Source organism: Schistocerca americana, chromosome 4 (genome assembly GCF_021461395.2).
Source record: "Schistocerca americana isolate TAMUIC-IGC-003095 chromosome 4, iqSchAmer2.1, whole genome shotgun sequence".
NCBI classification, from domain to species: domain Eukaryota; kingdom Metazoa; phylum Arthropoda; class Insecta; order Orthoptera; family Acrididae; genus Schistocerca; species Schistocerca americana.
In genome coordinates this window covers 405,474,684-405,497,866 of record NC_060122.1, presented here as the reverse complement: position 1 = coordinate 405,497,866, position 23,183 = coordinate 405,474,684, and the positions used below count along the sequence as shown (strand labels likewise).

At 36.6% G+C, this 23,183-nt stretch overlaps 2 protein-coding genes across 2 annotated transcripts in view; one reads left to right on the top strand and one right to left on the bottom strand.

Annotated features, from left to right (window-relative positions):
* The window catches only part of LOC124612581 (ADP-ribosylation factor-like protein 2), a 93,283-nt gene extending 72,200 nt beyond the window's left edge, over positions 1-21,083 (bottom strand). Inside the window, exons 1-2 of the mRNA XM_047140866.1 lie at positions 20,895-21,083; positions 14,415-14,525 (exon numbers count right to left, since the gene is read on the bottom strand). Of these exons, the coding sequence (XP_046996822.1) occupies positions 14,415-14,525; positions 20,895-20,959 (176 nt within the window). The 5' untranslated portion in view covers positions 20,960-21,083. The remainder of the gene's footprint in view (positions 1-14,414; positions 14,526-20,894) is intronic.
* A 189-nt stretch (positions 21,084-21,272) lies between these two features.
* On the top strand, positions 21,273-22,488 carry LOC124612582 (serine palmitoyltransferase small subunit A). Its single transcript, XM_047140867.1, has 2 exons — positions 21,273-21,514; positions 21,633-22,488. Exons 1-2 carry the CDS (start codon positions 21,415-21,417, stop codon positions 21,782-21,784), a joined length of 252 nt encoding a protein of 83 aa, XP_046996823.1. The 5' UTR covers positions 21,273-21,414; the 3' UTR covers positions 21,785-22,488.
* Positions 22,489-23,183: the final 695 nt, after the last annotated feature.

Below are 23,183 nucleotides of genomic sequence, written 5' to 3'. Positions count from 1 at the left end.
CATTTACATTTGGCGAACAAATTTACAATACCAGCTCACTTGGAGGAAATAACAGAGAGAGAAAATTCATATATTCAGAAAGTAATGCAAGAAAAACAAGAGAAACAAAACAGAAAACTTAACAGAATAATCAACAGCACAAACACACCCACTAAAAATAATCTCAACCAACAATACAAGTTCCATGGCAGAATCTTTAACCTAACTGACATAAATCTTACCAAAAAAGAAAAGAGCCTACTAGAAAAAGGGCCAGAACACAACATTAACACAAACATATCACACAAAACAATAGAAAACCTCATAATGTAATCGGAACACATTATACAGGAACAAGAAAGACTGAGCACACCAAACTTTAATGCAAACTCGACAAGAGAATTAGTAGCTGCAGAAATAACACAGATAATCAGAGCAAGTAACAAGAGCAGACAAAGGGAATATTATTGTAATTATGGATGAAAAATAATACACAGAGAAAACTTATCAGTGATCCAACAGCAAGATATCACAAAAACATTCAACACACACTGAAAAACATCAACAATACATTCCCAAAAGGCCAGGTAAAGAGGGTGACACAGAAAAATCCAAAAGCACCCACCCTAAATGCCCTACTGAAGGTTCACAAGGGTAATACCCCATAAAGACCTGTCATTAACTTCCGAAATGCTCCATCCCACCACCTGGCCCAACAAACACACACACTACTGAAAAAACTGTACATGTTTCATAACAACAGAAATCTGGAAAACTCAAAGGAGTTAATAGACAGCATCAAGAACATTCACATACTGTACACAGCAACCCTTGTATCATTCGAAATCAGATCAATGTACTCTTGCATTCCAATAAATGAAACAAGGAACATCATCACACAAAGATTAAAACAACAAGGAAACATACCAGACATGCACATCAATGAAATAACAACCATACTGAAGACCATAACATCACAAAATTATTATGTATTCAACAAAGAATTTTATTCTCAACATGAAGGACTGCCAATTGGATCACCAATCAGTGGCCTCCTAGCTAACATATTCATGAACAACCTGGAGAACATGATCTTCAGACACATAATAAAACCAAAGAACTAAAAAGTTTTATACTGGAACCGTTATGTCGATGACGTAATATGCCTGATTGATGAACCACATACACACATAAAACAGCTACACAATGACAAACAACTTACACCCAAAAATTAACTTCACATTAGAAACAGAAACTAACAACACACTACATTTTCTAGATCTCACCATAAAAACACACACACACACACACAACTTCACAATATTCAGGAAACCGAAAACCACAAGCAGCACCATTCACAGCCCATCAAACCACCCATTGACACATACGCATGCAAACTTCAGATTCATGCTCCACAGATTAAACAGAACACCCATGAACAAACAGAACTACACACAAGAACTAAACACAATAAAATAAAACAGCAGTAGAAAATGGTTATACTAACCATATGGTAGACAAGTTAAATCAAAAAATATGCAAACAGTACGAAAATGAACACACCATACACACACAAATCCTCACCCAGCACAGAATAACATAAAACTCAAACAATGACCACATACAAGGCACAACAGAGCAACAACAACAAACACACACACACACACACACACACACACACACACACACACACACAACGAAATGGCACACACTCACCTACAACAACAAGATTGTTCACAGAATATGCAACATATTAAAAAAACAGGGACTCCAAATAGGATACAGGACAGAGAACAAAACACAGAAAAAGATCAGAACACAAGAAACACCCGTGGATAAATTTAACAGATCAGGAATATATGAACTCACTTGCAATACTTCCCAGTCAGTGTACATAGGACAAACATGCAAAAACTTCAAAACAAGATATTCAGAACATCTCAGAGCTTTAAAAATCAACAGCTCCCATAGCACAGATTAGGTTAGAGATTAGATTAGATTAATACTAGTTCCATGGATCATGAATACGATATTTCGTAATGATTTGGAACGAGTCAAATTTTCCAATACATGACTTAATTAAGTTAATTTAACAACATAATTAAGTTAATATAACAACTTTTTTATTTATTTTTTGTTTCTTTTTTAATTTTTTATATTTTTTGTTTGTTTTTTTTTTCTTTTTTTCTTAATTTATATCTAAAAATTCCTCTATGGAGTTGAAGGAGTTGTCATTCAGAAATTCTTTTAATTTCTTCTTAAATACTTGTTGGTTATCTGTCGGACTTTTGATACTATTTGGTAAGTGACCAAAGACTTTAGTGGCAGTATAATTCACCCCTTTCTGTGCCAAAGTTAGATTTAATCTTGAATAGTGAAGATCATCCTTTCTCCTAGTATTGCAGTTATGCACATTGCTATTACTTTTGAATTGGTTTTGGTTGATAATAACAAATTTCATAAGAGAGTATATATACTGAGAAGCTACTGTGAATATCCCTAGATCCTTAAATAAATGTCTGCAGGATGATCTTGGGTGGACTCCAGCTATTATTCTGATTACATGCTTTTGTGCAATAAATACTTTATTCCTCAGTGATGAATTACCCCAAAATATGATGCCATATGCAAGCAATGAGTTAAAATAGGCGTAGTAAGCTAATTTACTAAGATGTTTATCACCAAAATTTGCAATGACCCTTATTTCATAAGTAGCTGAACTCAAACGTTTCAGCAGATCATCAATGTGTTTCTTCCAATTTAATCTCTCATCAATGGACACACCTAAAAATTTTGAATTGCTGACCACCATGTAGCCAACAGTCACCACCCAATCACAATAGAAACAGACTTAAGAATACCAAAACCCAGCCACAGCCTATACAGCAAACAGACCATTGAGGAAAACTTCCATATACAGAAGGCAATAGCAGAAGGAAAACTGGTCTTAAACGAATACACTACACTCTGCAAGGGCACACTATTTAACACACTAAAAGAACTTTACAAATAAAAACAGCACAAACAGATAAAGTCCACACACACACACACACACACACACACACACACACACACACACACACACAAATATAAAATTTGGCACCAAACTCTCTGGTGAACAAATGAACACTGACTGGGCTGGGACACATAACAAACCACATTCACACTGTGTTCTGGTGAAGTGAAAAGTGTTTTACTATGTTATTTGTGGAAAATACTTCTTATAGTTATGTGTGCATCACAACACCTCAGCATGATGCGGAGAATGGAAGTGTTTGCTATACGAATACGCAAGTAAAAATGAATATAGGCGCGAAGACATCGCGAAAAACTAAATTACATTCTAGAAGATAGGTTAACTACCAGCAAAATGCCTTCTCACCAACATCGTTTGGTTCCACATGACAAGCTACGTGTAGTAATTAACACTCAAGTGATCCAGAAAATTCATGCACACCAAATGTAAAGGTATTTACAAAAAGAAACAATCTGTTATTTGAACTAAAAATGAACATAATTTTATAATCATTTAACAAAAATGTTCACATTGCAGAATAAATAAAACCGAAAACCCACTGATGATGGCACAGTGGTGCAAAACATGTTTGGGTACTGAGAAAAGTGGTGTTTTGCATAACTGGTGGACCTCACATCCAACAATAAAGTGAAGATGCTATGTGGAATGTTGGATATTTTATAATCATCATTATTATTATTTATTTGTTTAACATTTTTTATCAAACCCCTACTGTTTTAGCAAAGTAATCCTTCAATGAATAAAATGTATTACATAACAGGTACTTTTTAGCTGCCTTTTCAAATAAGTGTATTTTTGCAATTTTTTAATCTCTTTTTGGTAATTTATTTTACAGTTTTATTCCTTGGTAGAAAATGCTGTTTTGAGTTTTATGTTTATTTTTTCTTGGTAAACGTAAGTTGAGTCTATCTCGTTGCATGGTCATGGACAGAGTTGTCTGTGAAGTAATTACCAATGTTATTTTTGATGTGTACAACTGACTGGTAAATGTATTTACATGGAGCAGTTAAAATTTCCAGTGCTCTGAACAGATCTTTACAATGAGCTCGACTTGTATTTTTGGTTATTATTCTTATGGATCCTTTCTGGAGTTTGAAAACTGTGTTCATATTTTGTGCATTTGTTCCCCAAAAAAGAATGGCGTGGCTAAGAACTGAGTGTGCATATGAATAATATGAAACTAAAAGACACTGCATGTTACACACTGATGATAGGATTCTAAAGGCATAACATGCTGATGACATTCTGTTTGCAAGTATCTTTGTGTGTTAACACCACTTCAACTGAGAATCAATATTCATTCCTAGAAATTTTGCATTTGTTACACAGTCTATAGAGGTGCCATCTAAATTTAATTTAACATTGTCATTTTTCCTCTTCAAACTGAAATTCATGGCATTAGTTTTCTTTATGTTCAATGTCACTTTTTTAGTTATAGACCAATCATAAACTTCCTTGAGAATTTCATTTGCTTTCTCGGCAAGGAGTTCTCTTGTTTTCTCAGTGACTATAATATTGCTGTCATCAGCAAAGAGGATTTTTTCACCATGAGTAACACTACGGGGTTAGTCACTGATGTATATCAGGAACAGTATTGGTCCTAATATGCTACCTTGCGGAACCTCCTATATTAATGTATTTTTTATTTTGGTTCTAATAAGTGTTTTACTAAATGTTTAGATCTATTTGAAGTATGTGTTATCTCTACTCCTTGTACCCTATTGTTAGGTATGATCAAAACCAGTCATTAGGTACCCTCTTATTCCTAATGCTTCTAATTTACTTAATTTGTGGTCAACTGTATCAAACATTTTAGAAAGATCCAAAAATATGCCTGTGACACACTCATCTTTATCAAGAGCATCAAGTACAACTTTTGTGAATTCTACTATGGCTGACTCCGTATTTTTGCCACTTTGGAAACCAAACTGCGATTCGCTTAAAAGATTGTATTTATTCAGGTAATTGCTTCTATTATTTTTGAGAATGCTGACAGCAGGGAAACGGGCCGGTAATTTTCTATGTCTTCTGCATTACCTTTCTTAAGCAAAGGTACAATTCTTGCCTGTTTTAACTGCTCTGGAAATGTCACTGATGTGAAGCATTCATTTATTATATTTGTGAAGAGGCTTTGTATAATCCCTATGCACTGTTTCAGTACACACACTGGTACTGCATCTAAGCCTACAGACTTTTTATTTTTTAGTTTTTGAATTGTTTTACTGACTTCATTCTCTGTTGTTGGAAGTAACATCATTGTATTTAGTGCAACATTATTTACAAGTGTTATATTTCTTTGGGGGAATTTCTGCTGTAACTTCTCTGCAATACTTGAAAAATGCTCGTTTACATAGTTCGCTAAGTGCCATGGGTCATTTATTACTTTATCCCCCTCCCTTAGCAGTATATTATTCTGCGTTTGTTTGCCTCGCTCCATTTTCTTTTTTATAACATCCCAGACTGCTTTGCTTTTATTCTCTGCATTATATATTATTTTGTAATTAAATTACTTTTTTGCAACAATTAGCACCTTCCTATAGATCTTTTTGTATCTATGATAGAAATTTAAGAGTTCTGGATCATTGCGAATCTTTTCCACAGAACTGACGTGTTTAAGTGTTTGGGAGGACTTCTTAATACCTGCTGTTATCCATCTGTTCTTGAGAGATGTTGATACAGACATGCATACTTTTGGAAATGCCTTTTCAAAGTTCAATTTAAACAATGTGGAGAACTTAGAGAATTTCATATTCATATTGGTTTCCTTATACACTTCATCCCAGCTTTGTTTTTCTAGTTCTTTTGAAAAATCTTTTATTTTGATTTCTGATAGATGTCGTTTGTAGACTTGCAATTTAGGGAATGATTCAATGCCTGACTTTACTGTTGTTATTTGACAGAGATGGTGCGATAGCTCGAGATCTTTTACAGCTACATCACATTTTTCCCTGTGCATATTTGTGGCCATATGGTCAATTACTGATGAAGTCATTGTAGTAACCCTTTTTACACTATTGACCAATAGGGACATACCAAAACCTTGAAGGATGTTTATGAAGGTGCTGCTGGATTCATTTATGATGTTATTGCTGATGTTAATGTCGCCACACAGAATTACGTTGACCTTTGTACTTGAGACTTTATCTAGAACTTCTGTTAACTTATTGAAAAAAGTGTCCACACTACCACTGGGAGATCTATACACACACAAAATGATTAATTTCTTGGTGATATCAAGCCCTGTTAATTCAATAGCTGATATTTCAAAGTGCTTGTCTTCATTTACAGTACTGAGGTCTTGATTTGAACTGTGTTCCTTTTCTGATATAAATGCATGATCCTTCACCCCTTGAAGTAGTTCTGCAGTAAGAGTTTGCTTTTTCATACAATGGCAATACTACATGTTGGATTTCTGTGTCTCTACGCCAGTGTTCAGTAATACAAACTACTGAGCAGTTCAAAGATTGGAGCTCAACTTCTAATAGTTCTGTTTTATTTTTTATTGACTGCATGTTTTGATGGAGGATTGTTAAGTCTGTAAAATGACCCATGTTACTCTTTCAATGGTTTGTTTTTCTTTGTGACATCTGGTATATGTAATATTTGAGATGTTAAAATCTGTCTTGTGAGTGATTGTTTCAATATTTTTTAAAGTGCTGGAGATACTCTTTAGGCAGGGGAATGTGTTGTCTGGATTTATCCTAAAAAAGACCTACTTTTCCTACCTATGACAACAAGTATTTGACCTTGTGTGGCCCGAGATCCATCCCCTATACTTTCATGAATCAGCTGTACCAATCTTCCCTTCCCAGTTCTGTTTAGGTGTAGGCCATGCCTAGTGAAGCCCCATCTGTTGATAGTCCCAAAGGACACCAGAGAAACATGAGCAAAGTTGGCTGTCCTCAGAGTCATCCCTATCCCCACACTGATTCGCCTCACAGCTCCATCAAGGTGTGGTCGATCATGACATCGGAACAGCTCAACAAAATGTACCTTGGTGCCATGAGTCAGAAAAGCTATCTTGTCCAGGTCATATGCCCCACCCCTGTCCAAACTGTTTCCAGCCCCACCCACTATCACTACATGGTCCTCTTTTGTAAAGTTCTTACATAAAGACGGTCCTCTATCACATGACTTAGCCCTGCATTTGGCTTTAAGATACTGGTGGCCTGGTATGCTGCCCCTAAACTTTCCTGTAACTGAGGGCCTACACCTCGCCCATGGCTACTACCTAGCAACAGCTCTTTCTTGTTCCTAACACTTTGTACATTCCTGGGCTTCTTGGCATCAGTTGAGGTGTGCTGCACATTTCCTGTTCCTCATTGGACCTGAGGCTCTTCTCCACTTAACTCTGGCAGTGGTAGATACTTGTTTTTGGTGTTGATGATAAAACCGTCAGATTGTGTTCTCTTTCTTCCTATCCTCCTACCAGCTGCCCATTCCCAATCACCCTCCTCCCTCCTATCTCCCTTGATCCTTGTGAGTTCCTTCCTTGCTTCCTCCAACTATGCCTGAAGGGCACAGATTTTCCTTTCCTGTTCCCCAATCAAAATGTTCCTACTGCATACTCTGCAGTTCCAGGAGAGGTGTTCTCCCAACATTCTCCCCACTGCATCCAGCCCAGTGAAAATATTTCCTACAAGGTTGGCAACAAATCCCTCTACTCACTACCATATAACAGCTCCCACATTTCTCACTCATGGTCAGTTTCGAAAGAATAACTAAGTATTAAAGAATGTTTTAAATTTATCAAGGATGCGAGGTTGGCTGTATGTCACAAAAAATGACACAAAGGGCTTATGTGCGGTGTTTTTTTTTTTAGATCGCATCTATCTAACTAGTAAACAATACGAAATGTGTTAGTTAAATGCGATTTATAAACGTTAATAACACTTTTATTGCGACAATAGACACTGATGAAACTACTAGCAGTTTTTTTTAAACGAATTTTGCGCTATCAACAAAACTTGAACAGAATTTTTTGTGTTTATGTCACGCAAAATTTCGAGTTATGTCACAATTATCGGGACTTCAGCTAAAGAACAAGTTTTTTCAAGAACAAGCACTACTGGGACGCTAATATTCAGTTGTGTGACAAGAATGGACACTACAGCAAGTATACAAAACAAAGAAAATTTAAAACACTGGGATTATTTCTTGTCAAATTACCACTATTCCATTCTTTGTCATACATTTATCCAGCATGTGACTGAAGTCACACTGTCACAGTTCCCTATGGGTTCCAATGACAAATTTGATAAACAAGAGACTGTTTGCTTTCACACTGATTCACGATTGGCATGGTTGGTGGAAGAGTTTATCATCATTCCAGATATGTCAGAGCAGCCACATGTAATGATTCACTCTTGAGGCAAGTTTTGCCAGTTTGCACAAACCAGTTGGCTGCAGCTGCTTCTTGCGAGAGGTTCAGCAGAACTTTGTTGTTTCCTTTCGTAACATAGTGGCCATTATCTCTCCAATGGTCATCTATTATTGAATCAACAATATTAGAAAAAGAACAGACTGCTACTCACTGTAAAGATGACTTGTTGAGATGCTTTCCAGTCAGAACTGCTGGGGGTAGTGCTCATGTGTGCGTGAGGTGCGCTTGCTTATGTGAATGCGTGCATGCTTTCGTTGGTGAAGAAGGCTTTGACCGAAACCAATAAAGTGTAACAGTCTTTTCGTTGTGCCTGTCTGCAACCCAATGGATCATATTTACGATGAATAGCAATCTATCCTTTTCCTAATATTGTTGATATTCCAACCAGGAGTTTCTATTGTTTTATTATTCAATCAAGATGATTGCCAGTGTTGAGTCGTAGTTGCAGCTGTTCTGCTCTCCCCTATATTGTGACTCCTGCATCCATCCCACTAGGGAATTTCCAGAAGGAAAAATCTGGCCCAGCAATACATGTATTGGCCACAAGGTTGACGAGAATACTAAGCACGGCATTGACCGGCATGCTTGCCCAACACAGCAACCAGCACAGTTCCAAGTCTATCAGTCATGGCCTATGCCAACCATGCCATAGGATTGAATGCATGTGAATTTTACCCGCCCATTTGATTGATTTTAATGGATGTATATTCTCATCTCTCATACATCATCAAAATGCAACAGACCATAAGGCCCTGGAAATTAGTTTATCTGTTGGAGGAGCCTGACAAGGTCATCACCAATAGTAGACCACAGTTTTCCTATGCTGGTTTTCAATGATTTTGCACTCAGTATGGAATCAAGCACAATAGTTAAAAGCACAAATGTAAAAATCACCGACCTCCACGTCTATCAATTCTGCATTCCTTTCTTTTATATCCTCTTATCAGTTGAATCCAAGCCTCTATCGAAACTTTGAGGAATTGCATGGGTGCCCTCATTCTTCTTTATTAGATCCATTGCAGCCTCCACTAGAAGAAGAAGAAGAAGAAGAAGCCACATCTTTTAAGGTTGGCATCCCCATCTGGGCATGCAAGTTTGACATACACCCAGCTGGATATGTGGGTCCATCAGCATTTAGCAAGGATGCTAGCACATCCTGATGGTCATACCTTGAGGCATCAGCTCCATTTGCACCATCAGACCCAAAGTGTCTCCAGATCTGTCACCCTAGTGGCAGCAACCTCACCCACCTCAAGGACCAGCAATGGTGTATGTATGATCCGGTTTCACGACAACACCACAGGTAGTGAGTGCCTGTAATCCCCAGTTCTTCAGCCACCATCCATAATCCCTATGGACTGAGACAAGGACAATACAGAGCAGACCCCCAGTAGGTATCGGGTATGATGTCTGGCCCACAGCCTTCTCTGAAATCAGCAGAAAGCCACAATTCTGAACCAGTATAGCCTATTGCCTCTCCAGCACCAGACCCAATCACTGCTCCTGTAGCACTGGCAGCATCCAAAACCACACTCCAGCTTTTGTGTCAGGTCACATTTTGCCCACCTCAATCTCCCCTGCATCAGCCAGTAAAGTTCCGGCCTTATGGACCAACTAATGAGGAGAGGTGTCCAGTAATCCTGCCAGACAAATCAATGGATCATTTAATATAATTATGCAGCACGGTCCCTCGGGATGGCATGAAAGTATATATCTGCTGGCACCAAGTCATTTGATGAAATACCTGTGGCAGATCTAAGGTCTGCTGTGAACCAAAAAGGTCTCTCTTGTCACAACCAGCCATATTTATAACATGTTTCGCAATAAACCTATGGACAACAACCATGTGCTACATGGTTAACTCTTTGTCTGTAATTTGGACTTTGCTGTGGCCTATCTTTTCTGGCTCAAGCATGGACTTGCATGTGTGCCAAATATGACTCTCAGTTAAATTGACAGTTTTCAGTGAACGAACCAACAGCAAGTGGATGCACCAAGAGAATGATTCATATACGAATGTTTCACAGACAAATTCACAAACAGTGTTCTCCTGCACTAATATGCAAGTTGTTCACCAAACTTCTAGATTACTGTATTGACCAAGAGGTTCCACCTCCAGAAGTGTTTAATTTTGTGTATTTTTGGAAGAGTCAAACTCTATTACTTTCTGTGATTTGTGCTTGATAAAATCTGTGTTGTTGAAGAAAATCATGACAGGATGTTACATATGTGAAACAAAGCTGAACACATTGGAAGATTTCAAATAGGTTATGTAATTAAGAGACAGAGATTTTGAAATCACATTTTAAACTGCATAACATTTCCAGTCCTCCCTCATGAACTATGGACCTTGCCGTTGGTGGGGTGGCTAGAATGCCTCAGTGATACAGATACCCGTACCATAAGGGCAACCACATCAGAGAGGGATCCGTTGAGAGGTCAGACAAACAAATGGTTTCTCAAGAGGGTCAGCAGCCTTTTCAGTAGTTGCAGGGGCAACAGTCTGCATGACTGATTGATCTGTTCTTGTAACATAACCAAAACAGCCTTGCTGTGCTGGCACTGTGAACACCTGAAAGCAAGGGGAAACTACACTGTAATTCTTCCTGGTGGCTTGGAGCTCTTCTGTATCATTAAATGATAATGACATCCTCTTGGGTAAAATATTCTGGAGATAAAATAGTCCCCCACTCAGATCCTACTTAGGGGCATGTCGTCATCAAGATAAACAGAAGTGGCATTCTACAAATCAGAGTGTGAAATGTTAGATACCTTAATCAGACACATAGGTTAGAAAATTTAAAAAGAGAAGTGGCTAGGTTGAAGTAAGATATAGCAGGCATTAGTGAATTTTGGTGGCTGCAAGAACAGAACTTTGGATCAAGTGAACATAGGGTTATAAATACACAATCAAACAGGTGTAATGAAGGAATACGTTTAATAATGAATAAGAAAGTAGGTATGCCGTTAAGTTACTTTGAAGAGCATAGTGAAAGCATTAAAGCAGCCAAGGTAGACATGAAGCACACACCATCACTGTAGTATAAGTTTGTATACCAATTAGCTCAGCAGATAATGAAAGGATAGAAGAAATATGTGGTGAGATAAAGGAATTATTCAGTTACTTAAGGGAGACGAAAATTTAATTGTGATGGAGGTTGGAATTCAATAGTAGGAAAAGGAAGAAATGGTAGGTGAATATGAACTGGAGGGAAAGAAATGAAAGAGGAAGCCGCCTGGTAGAATTCTGTCCAGAGCACACTTTAATAATCACTAACACTTGGTTTAAAAATCATGAAAGAAGCAAGCAAATGAAAAAAAGAATTCTAAAAAAATTAATGTAACAGAAAATGTAAAATGACTAGAGAATAAATGCAAGGTTGTACAACAATGCATGACTTGTGGAAATGACTATGAAAATCAAAGAGGAACTCTATGAATATCAAGAGCTCAGATGACAAGTGAGTTCTGAGCACACAAGCAAAGCTGGATCAGTGAGAGGAATGTACAGAAGGGCCATCCAAGGAAAATGAACTTGACGGTAATATTTAGAAAGGGCAGAGGAAGTAAATGGAGATGAGAGGTATGATACTGCGATAAGAACTTGACAGAATACTGAAAGACCCAAGTCAAAACAAGACCCCTGGTGTGGAAGACTGTCCTTCAGAATTGCTGAAATCCTTGGGAGAGCCAGCCACAATAAAACTAGTCCACCTGATGTGCAAAGATATACGAGACAGAAGAAATACCCTCAGACTTTAGGAAGTCAGCATCTAGGTGAAAACAAACTGTGTTCACACAAATACATCTTGTAGGCAGAATCTGTTTAAGCACCTGGGAATATTAACTACAGCCTCATCTTACAGTACATTTATTCACCGACAAATTTGCAGTCAACAATTCGTGCAGTTTACAAGAAATATTCACAAATATGATACTAAAAGAAAAATGATTCACACTTTCCTCTAGAGAATCTATCTTTGGCACAGACAGAAATGAAATATATACAGGGTGTGGTAGATAAGTAATGAGACTCAGTCTAGAAAAACAAATTTATTGATCCAATTTGTACAAAACGTTAATATTCTTCAAAGTACTCGCCTTGGGCATCGACACAACGTTGCCAGCGCATTTTCCAAGCTTCATAGGCCCCACTGTAGTCCGTTTGAGTTATCCCAGTTAGTGCCTTCGTGACAGCACGTTGGATGTTCGGAATATCGTCGAAACGATGACCCTTCAGGCATCTTTTGACCTTCGGAAATAGGAAGAAATCAGGAGGACTCAAGTCAGGGCTGTATGGTGGCTGTGGCAAAACTTCAACTCCAATTCGGGTCAAGTCGGAGGTCACGAGGAACGCTGTGTGCGCCGGAGCGTTGTCGTGGTGGAGACGCCAGCGTTGAGCAAGGTCCTGTCGCTTCCGTTTGACGGCTCTGTGCAATTGCTGAAGGACTTCTTTGTAGAATTCGGCATTGACAGTCTTCCCCTGAGGGACAAACTCTTTGTGAATTAACCCCCGCTTGTCGAAAAACACAATCAGCATTGTCTTGATGCGGGACTTTGACATTCTTGCTTTCTTCGGCCACGGGGATGCCGGTGTGTGCCACTCCGAGCTCTGGGCTTTCGTCTCCGGGTCGTACTGGAATGTCCACGATTCGTCGCCTGTTACTACGTTGTCTAAAAAGTGTGGATTATTTTCCAAATCATTCAACATCTCACGGCAAACGTCCACTCGTTGTTGCTTTTGTTCGGCGGTGAGCACTCGGGGAACCAATTTTGCGCAAACTTTCCTCATCATCAAATCTTGCGTAACAATTTGGTGAACCGTAAATTTATTCACGGAGACCTCATCAGCGATCATTTTGAGACTTAAATGATGGTCAGACTTCCAGGAGTTCTTTCACTTTGGCCACCATTTCATCCACACGACTCGTTGAAGGGCGTCCAGATCGTTCCATGTCTTCAACGGATTCCCTCCCATTTTTAAATTCATTAAACCACCGGAACACTTGAGCTCTTGATAGGGAGTCTTCATTGTAGGCCTCCGTAATCATAGCAAAAGTTTCCGAAGCAGTTTTGCCCAAGCGAAAGCAAAATTTGATTGCATACCGCTGTTCTATCGAGCGATCCATCTTCAGCGTTTTCACAAGTGTCACGGGCACACAAACAACATAATACAGAAGCGTTTTCAAACTGAGGTTAAAGTTATTCCTCCATAAAAACTACTTCTATACAATAAAAGAATTCTTGAACAGAAATAACTGTAAAAGGCCAGCATGTAGCTATATAACTATATATGTTTTTAATTGTTTTTGAAATTTATTATTCAATTAACAGATTCAACATCACACTTTGTATCACTGATATTTTCTTTAGAATTAATTATCTAAATATTATAGATACATAAATATGGAACCAACTAGCAAAATGTGTGCAAATTATTGAACTGATACACATATATGGTAGGAGGTCAGTTGGTCCTTGCATTGTCCAACATATTGGATGTTACGTGCTAGAAGTGACAGTTTTAATGACTACGTACCAGGGAAAAGTACACAGAATTATGAAAATCTGTCATTGTGTTGAGAACTTAACCTAAAAAGCTCAAAAGACAGTATGGTAGCATGAGGGGAAGGGACATGGGTAAGATGTGGTTTGAAACACATACAAAAATGTCTTTGGTCCACTAAAATGGCCATCCTCATGTGGTTCTTAGTGAAAGTACACCCAAGCCTATAGCTGGCTGAATATTCTTGAATATTTTACTTCAGTTGCATATAGAGTTAACCACTGCATTAATGTGGTTTGCTTTGACTTTGTGTCATGCTGCCAAGAAGAAAGTTAATAAGCAATATGAATGGAATCTAACATTTTTGGATATCAGAGTATGTAAGGGAACTATAACCAGTATTTCAAAATTTGAGTACAGGAAAGGTCCTCTACAAGCTGATCATTGTATGGTTTATAACCTGGTTGCAAACTTAAATGAATACAAATGATGCCAAATCTCAGACTTACCCTCGATGTTCCAGTGTCTTAATGTTGAATCCAAGTGTTGGTGATATGGTATCTATCTCCTCACCATTAAATCTTTTAAGAATGGTTGTTTTGCCTGCATTGTCTAATCCCCTGAAGAAATGGCTAAGGTCATTTTCCATAAATAAATATACTTCTGACACAAAGAATTTCATACGAACAGGTCTCTGATTACAAAGTACATGATGTGTGTATATAACAACATATCACTGTTAAAAAATTGTTATACACATAATAATTTTCCATTAAAGGCTGTGTCAGCTATTAATATTTATTTTTTCTCCCCGGAGTCATTCCATGTCAAATCAACACACTTTAAATAAAAATTTTACCTCACCCTCTTAGATTTTGCTGAAAGTTGGTATACTTATAGTGGGTTCTGAAACTAAGAAAAACACCAAATTTCAATTTTTTACCTCGAACCATTCCTGAAACATGGTCATGTAAATTTTTCAAAACCTGGCCAAAATGTGTGAACAGACTTTTTTTAGCCCTAGGAGCTGCCCTAATTGAGCTAGAGAAAAAGGTGTCATTTTGCGGCATTTTTCATGCTCTTTCCAGTGATAGACAACAAAACATAGCTTCTATTTAATAAGTTTTTTCAAAATGGTAATTAATATTTTCATTTAATTTTTTTACTAAAAGTACATAATTGAAAATTTTCAAAATATTTCCATAACTACTTCATACTATTGTAAATCACATGGCAAAATATAAATGTGGGATGATGATGGGATCATTGTTAAAATAAATTATTCCGGACTCTTGTTTTTCACTAACGGCCCTAGTTTGACCAAACTGACCTTTAAGGTAGGACGTTGGTAGAGGACCGTATACATAGGGCTTGATGTCTGTACAATAATTCAGACACTGGAGCCATTATTGAGATGATGCAGTCTGCATTGTTACCTTCTAAGGCTTTGTGTGCCTACAGCATTATTGTGCACTGTGGTTTTAGTGCAAATCAATTGTTACCTCTGTGTTGACCAGTCTGTATCTATTATGTTTAATAGTTCATTTTCAAGTAAATCTGTACATTGAAGGACAGTTTATAAGTGGTTTTTGTATAAATATGGAACCAAGTAAAAAGTGCAGTGCTGTAAGAGTGCAGTGTTGTAATCCATTGAAGAAGTCAAATCATTTTATTAGAGACAGAAAAAAACTGAGAAATGTCACAACATGGATGCCCAAATTATTTCCTCAAATACCAAGTGGTGCCAAGATTTGTGATAAATGTAGGAAAGATGTAACCAAATTGAAAAATACACCAGAGCCCATCAGTGATGAAAGTGTTGAAGAAGAATCTTCTGGATCAGAGATAATCTTCCGAGACCAGGACCCTGACTACACTCCAACTTCAGTAGCCGTTAAAACATTTAACACTACACTTGAAGAACTAGGTGAGTACCGAATTGACAAGAGAAAACTAACATCTAGGCATTACGCCAAATCAAAAGTGAAGAAAATCTCATCAATGACACGTAAACTTTTTGTTGCTCCTGAAACTTCTTCATCAGATACTGATGAATCCCTTCTTGAAAATCTTAAAAGAAACTTTAAAAATTCTATAAGCAGAGCAAAAAAACTAATGATTCTTACAAGTTTACCTGAAAAGTGGAGTGTCAGAAAAATAATGAGGGAATTTAATGCTCCTAATTACATTGTTTGGCAGTCCAAAAAAATTTTGAAAGAGAAAGGATTCATGGAACGTCCAAACCCAAAACCAGGGAAGTGCTTACCAACAGAAACTGTCAAAACTGTACATTCATTTTATGAAAATGATGAAGTTAGCAGGGCAATGCCAGGTATTAAAGACTGTGTGACAATTACAGAAACAAGTGGGAATAAAACAAAAATATCAAAAAGACTTATTTTGTGTAACCTTAAAGAAGCAGGGCAATGCCAGGTATTAAAGATTGTGTGACAATTACAGAAACAAGTGGAAATAAAACAAAAGTATCAAAAAGACTTATTTTGTGTAACCTTAAAGAAGCTTACAAGCATTTTAAAGACAAGTTTCCTAACATAAAAATAGATTTCTCTAAATTTGCTGAGTTGAGATCAAAACATTGTGTATTAGCTGGCCATAGTGGCACACACACTGTCTGCGTGTGCACAACTCACCAAAACATAAAATCAATGATAGAAAATGCCAAACTAAATACAGTAGCAAACAGCAGCTTAAACAATTATAAGCAGTACATTGCAAAAATGCTTTGCAACCCATCATCAGTTGATTGCAACATGGAAAACTGTGAATACTGCCCAGGAGAAACTGTCATACGTAAAATTTTAAAAGACTCTTTTCATGAAAACTTAAACAAACAAGTTTAGTTCCGACAGTGGATGTCAGTTGACCGATGTAATCTGGAAATTGTTCAGAAAACTTCCCTGGGTTTGGGTTTGGACCTTCCATGAATCCTTTCTCTTTCAAAATTTTTTTGGACTGCAGAACAATGTAATTAGGAGCATTAAATTCCCTCATTATTTTCCTGACACTCCACTTTTCAGGTAAACTTGTAAGAATCATTAGGTTTTTTTGTAGTACGACGTCGACTTTGATTCGGCATGACTTCATTGCCAAGCAACAACAAACATCCCTTAACTCCACAAGAGAAAACCTTATGGAATCTGAATTTGTTGTAATATGTGATTTTTCAGAAAATTATAGTATAGTTCTACAGGATGAAGCTCAGAGTTTCCACTGGACAAGACAACAGATTACCATTCATCCTTTTGTTATATATTACAAACAGGAAGACAAAATTGAGCATATGAGCTTTGTCATTGTTTCTGATTGCCTGGAGCACAATACAACTGCGGTTTACACCTTTCAAAAGAAGCTAATTTCATATCTAACAAATAAATTTCAAAATATTCCAAAAAAGATATACTATTATTCTGACAGTTCTGCCGCTCAGTATAAAAATAAGAAAAACTTCCTGAACCTTTGCCTTCATGAGGAAGACTTCAACATAAAAGCTGAGTGGCACTTCTCAGCCACAGCACATGGGAAAGGGCCTTGTGATGGAGTAGAGGGTTCAGTAAAGAGACTGGCAGCTCGTGCAAGTTTGCAAAGGCCACACCAAAATTAGATCCAAACCTCACGAGATCTATTTGAGTCGGCAGTAGGCAATATCACAAATGTTGATTTTGCATAACCAGTCAAGAATGCTTCAGAAATATTCTTAAAAAGCCGACTTGAAGAGGCATTGACAATCAAAGGAACACAGCAATTTCACGCTTTCATCAAAATTAATAGTCAAATATTTCTCAGGTGATATGCAGAGTTGGGAGAGGGAAGTAACTACATCACCAGACAAACTGAAGTTACAAGATGTATCAGGCTATGTCACCACTGTATATGGCAGAAACTGGTGGCTTGGGTACATTTTGGAAAAAAACGAAGAACTTGATGAAGTGAAAATAACTTTTCTTCATCCATGTGGACCAACTAAGCCATTCTCTTATCCTGCACATGCAGATGTCCTGTGGGTGTCAGTTGTGGACGGTCTCACAAAAGTGAATCCATTTACGCTGATAGAGAGAACATACATTCTTAATGAAAGTGATGTAAACCAAACCCAGTCAGCTTTATTAAAATGTAATATGTGAAGTTCCAAGACAATTTATTGGGAAACTGCTTTCAACTTGAAACTTAATTTTTGTCTCAGGTTACTGTTAATGTATATTTTATAGAAAGTTGTTTTAAATTATTGTTAGTACCTATTGTGTTAAATTTAGCTATGTACAGATAACTGTTACTCACAAACAAGCATTACGTATTTAATTTGTTTAATAGTTCCATTTCAAACATCATGGACCAGAACTATTATGTAAATACTTGTACTTATTCATACTTTATTTCAGTTTATAGTTAAACGCTCAATTTCTTGTTTTTGTTATATCGGTTAATATACTGTTAGTGAAGTTGTATGAAATTAAAATAGGCAATCAACTTAATTATAAAATATGCTGATTAGTTTTGGTTTAATAAGGCAATATTTCTAATAGCCAACTTTTTTTACTTACCTTTCAGTATATTTTAAAGAAATTCCTGTTTGTTAAAGGTCAATTTGTTCAAACTAGGGCCGTTAGTGAAAAACAAGAGTCCGGAATAATTTTATTTAACAATGAACCCAACATAATTCCAGATTTATATTTTGGCATGTGATTTACAATAGTATGAAGTAGTTATGGAAATATTTTGAAAATTTTCAACTATGTACTTTTTGTAAAAAAATTATAATTAAATCAAAATATTAATTAGTATTTTGTAAAAGGTTATTAAGTAGAAGCTATGTTTTGTTGTATATCCCTGGAAAGAGCAAGCAAAATGCTGCAAAATGACACCTTTCCCAGTTCTCTAGCTCAATTAGGGCAGCTCCTAGGACAATTTTAAAAAAGTCGGTTCACACATTTTTGACTGGTTTTTGAAAAGTTTACATAGCCATATTTCAGGAATGGTTTGAGATAAAAAAAATTGAAATTTGGTATTTTTCTTAGTCTCAGTGCCCACTATAAGTATACCAACTTTCAGCAAAATCTAAGAGGGTGAGGTAAAATAGGTGTGTTGATTTGACATGGAATGACTCCCCAGATTCATCTGGCACAGGTCAACTGAAAACTACAGAACCAGCATTTGGATTTGATCTGAGGTGTAACAGTGTTGTCTTGTATGAAATCACTGTGGTGCAGCATCTTGCAGATTATGCTTGCAAAGGGCATGTTGGAGTAAGAGGTGGCACACACTAGTATGGGATGTTTGGGTTCCTATATTGTTTGTGAATTATGTAAGTGTAGCACTGGCCTTAGTGTCACATGATAAGTATAAAGGGATTTGTTTTTATTGATTTGTCAGTGAGTTATTTTAATGTCACATGTTATTGGCTAGTGATTTGTTTTTGGTTTTGGGATTGTTAGTTAAGAATATTGTTAATGGTTTGAAACTTAATTTTTGTGGTTTTTGTTTGGTACTGGGTATGAATCATACAACGAAATTTACTAGTTGTTGGTTAAGGGCCAGCCTGGCTTTATTTGTCAGATACTAGAGTTGTTTCTCATGATTTTGCAGTTTGGGTTGGTAGCTTGAGTTCATATTTAGTGGTTTATAGACTAGTTATTTTGGCTGGTTTGGTTTTAATAATAGTCATTTCTCCAGTAGTTGTGGTTTGTTGCCATTGTGAATTTCATTTGAACTACGTAGGCCAAGTGAAATTTCAGGTACCTTTTTTTTTTGCAGGTTTTTGTTGGCCCATGGAATTCATTTGACCTATGTAGGTCAAGTGAAATTTCTAATACCAGGTTTTGGAGTTATGTGTGAGTTTTTGGTGTTATCGATATTGTTTGAGCTTCTCCTTCTTCTTCCTATATACTGTAAAATATTTTTTAAAGAAGAAGACTCTGAAGAATAGCCCTTACAATACCCTGCACACAGCAGCAAAGATTACAGCTTTTCTAAGGATTAGAATACCAGGTTAGATTATTTACAGATACCCCTGAGGCACATTAGGAATTCTCCTCCTCATGCTTCATCCAAGTGCAGTTTTCCACAAACCAATTCGTTCTCACATGCAATAAGCTTTGTTGTTTTGAGTTAGGTTTGTAAAGGTGATTTCCCTTTCCCTTCCTTTGACATATGGGTATCATACCAATTGTGTAACCACATTGAAAGCATGATCAGCGAATGTCTATAAATCTTACTTTTGTGTGTTTTGAATGAGTGGGGAATGAATAATTGTGCCAGACCATGGCATACTTTTTTTCAAAAGATAACCACATGACGCATGAGCTTACCCTCAGGTCCATGAACTGATCATCATTAACCCATGAGACAAAACAATGGTATGAAATTTCATAGAGTACACCAATATTTGGCCTACTGATCTTGGCCTGCACACCAGCACCTTTTCCTGCCAATTTCTAACACGGAAATTTCATAACCATTTTTCTAATCCCTTATCTCAGTGCCAATTGTCACTATGGTTTCGGTCCCTCAATTTCTGGCACGAGAAAACAGAACACAAAAAAATGGTGATGAACGATAAAATGAAACTTCCTTCTTTCTCTACCTGTTAAGTGATTTCCTGGAAATTGATACAGGCACGGTTAAAGTATAATATCATGAGCTGTATATGTGTTGACAAAACTGAAGTAATTATCACCCAATATGACTTACAGAAATATATTAATACAACAGAAACTCCTACAGTTTCAGAATGACGGCGTCGTTGGTGCTGAGTACGTAATTTATACCATACCACTCTCTTTTGGACCTGTCGCGTTTCAGTCAGTTCATTGGTGTACAATATGCAAGCTCAAACGGAAATATGTATGGGTTCTTATTCTCAAAGCCTATCATCAGCATACACTGACGTTAAAACTGCACTAAGTACTCTGCAATAATCAGAAAATAGGTAGAGGGCTTTCTGATGAAAAATTCACGAGGTAAATAAAGGATACAACATTAGTATTCTTATTTCCTTTTCTTTCATCTTCATTTTCTTCAACACGGTGAGAAGACCCATTACGGCTGTCAATCACAATTTCCCGGATGATTAAGTAAAATCCAATACTACTTTTCAAACTATTGTGTTCAACATACATAAACACGTCATTCAACTGTCCGAGTGTCCGTCAAGTGTCAATAGTGTAAGAAGTTGGTATCTCTGAAGTATTCGATATGTATGTTAACAGCAGATGTAATGAGCGTGTTATCGTGTCATTTGGAATGAGATCCCTCTTGTAAGAACCATGATTTATTCTATTAAATATTACAGATGTTGCACACTAAACGTGAGGGTTGTATTTTGCAGTTTATTCATGCGTGTAAGCACTGATCGGAATTCGCATGTTGGCAGCACCCGCAAACAAAGGACTGAAATTTAGTTTAGTTGGATTGTTCGAGAAAGGGTTAAGGGCTTTTCGCTCCTACAGAAAATTACATCTTTTTGGATGTTACAGTGTGATATTCATATGAAAAATGCTTGAGAAAATCTGGAAACTGTTGTCATACTGGTACCTACAGTATGAACTCGTTACGTGTATGTACGTTTTCGAGCCATGGGAAAAGAAGTTACTGAGTATCCTTTTTAGTGTTGGGTACAATAATAGTAGATAAGTACTTGGATGCTCGAAGCTTGTTGAAATTAAATTTAATACCTAAATTTGTGTTTGATATTTCCTTAACAGTTTATAAAGATGGGATGATTGTTCTCATTGTAGCACTTATTTGCTATTCGTCGTATGTTTATCTACCACATTACACAATGTCGCTGCTGGCACATTTCAGGATTTTTGACAGCAGTAGCTTAGGAGTTGACTATCACTACACAAGTAATAGGGATAGATAATTGGAACATTTCTATTAACAGTATTGAATAGACTGAGAAACAGATATCCATTGATGTCATGTACTGTTCATATTCCTTGTGATGCACCTTAACATTTGTAAATAATTAAAGTCTTGTATTTTTTTATAAAGCATGTATCTATTGTTTTTTAAACCCAGTACCAGTCGCAACTGTATTATAATGTCGTGCACCCAAATGTTGGAAATGTATAATAATTGATGAGAGAGAAGAATGCTGTAGTTTATTAGATTACTAGAACTTGACAGGTGCTGATTATTTTGTACATAAGGCTGATAAGTAATTGATGTGTGTTAATATGTTGAGCCGTACTTAATGTTTCCTTTTTTTCTGAAAAGAAGGAAAACACGTAACACAGTGATTTAAACTCTTTATTTGTAAAAAGTTTTGTTACATACTGGTGATTTCGTATGTTTTAAGTAAGATTGTAATGACGGTAATAACACTTAAGCAAAATTGTGCCAAGCTTCTCCTCAGTAATGAGAAAACTCAGTGAAGACTGGATCTATGTTTATATTCCATACAGTTATTTTGATTAGTAATTTGAAAATATGGGAGAATAATTCTCAAACGTAGTTGTACAATAATTCATTTACTAATTACAATCTTATATTTTTGAAGCCGCATTTGTTTCCAAAGCTAAAGTTTCTACTGTATCAACTTACAATAAAGAGTTTGATGAATGATTGCTTTATTTTATCTGAAAGTTCTTTCTCAGATTTACCTGTACATTAGTTGTGATATTTTTGTAAGTTATATACTTTGTTCATCATAAAATTAAAAAGTTTATATTTGATATTTTTGTTTGGTTGTGGTTCATGAAAAAGAGGGGAAAATTATGCATACCTGCTTTATGTTGTTGAATTGGAGATGTGCTTTGTTGAAAAGTTTACTGGAGTTTCTTTTATGTTGCTGTTAGTAGTAGACTTATCAGGACTGTGTAGTGTTCAGTGTAGTACCTTTTGTGTGATTGCTTTTATGATTTTCCATCATGCCTCAAAATTTGCAATAACACATCACTTGCAGTTAATTTTTAGATTTTAAAAGTTGCAGAAAAGGCAGGGTTTACTTTTTAAACTTGGAAAATATTTTGCATTAATTCTGTTATTTTATTTTTGCTAATTTTTTAACTTAAAATATTCCAGTTATATAAAGGCTGCTCTCTTTCCTTTACATATTTAAGGAATGTTACTGAATGTCATATCACATAAAAGGCTGAGATTGTTACTGCAATTGATTTTTGTTAAGAAAAGACCCTTAAGACCTTGACTATCTTAAAGTAGCTTGGCTAGGTGACGAGTGCACCATTTATGTTTGAGTGCATTATATTGAAGACGAGGCATGAGGTGTGAGACTAGAGTTGGAGAACAGGAGGAGAGAA

Coding starts and splice junctions, on each gene's coding strand:
- LOC124612582 (XM_047140867.1), top strand. CDS start 21,415: ATGCTTGAGAAAATCTGGAAACTGTTGTCATACTGGTACCTACAGTAT. Junction 21,515..21,632: donor ATGGGAAAAGAAGTTACTGA/GTATCCTTTTTA, acceptor CAGTTTATAAAG/ATGGGATGATTGTTCTCATT.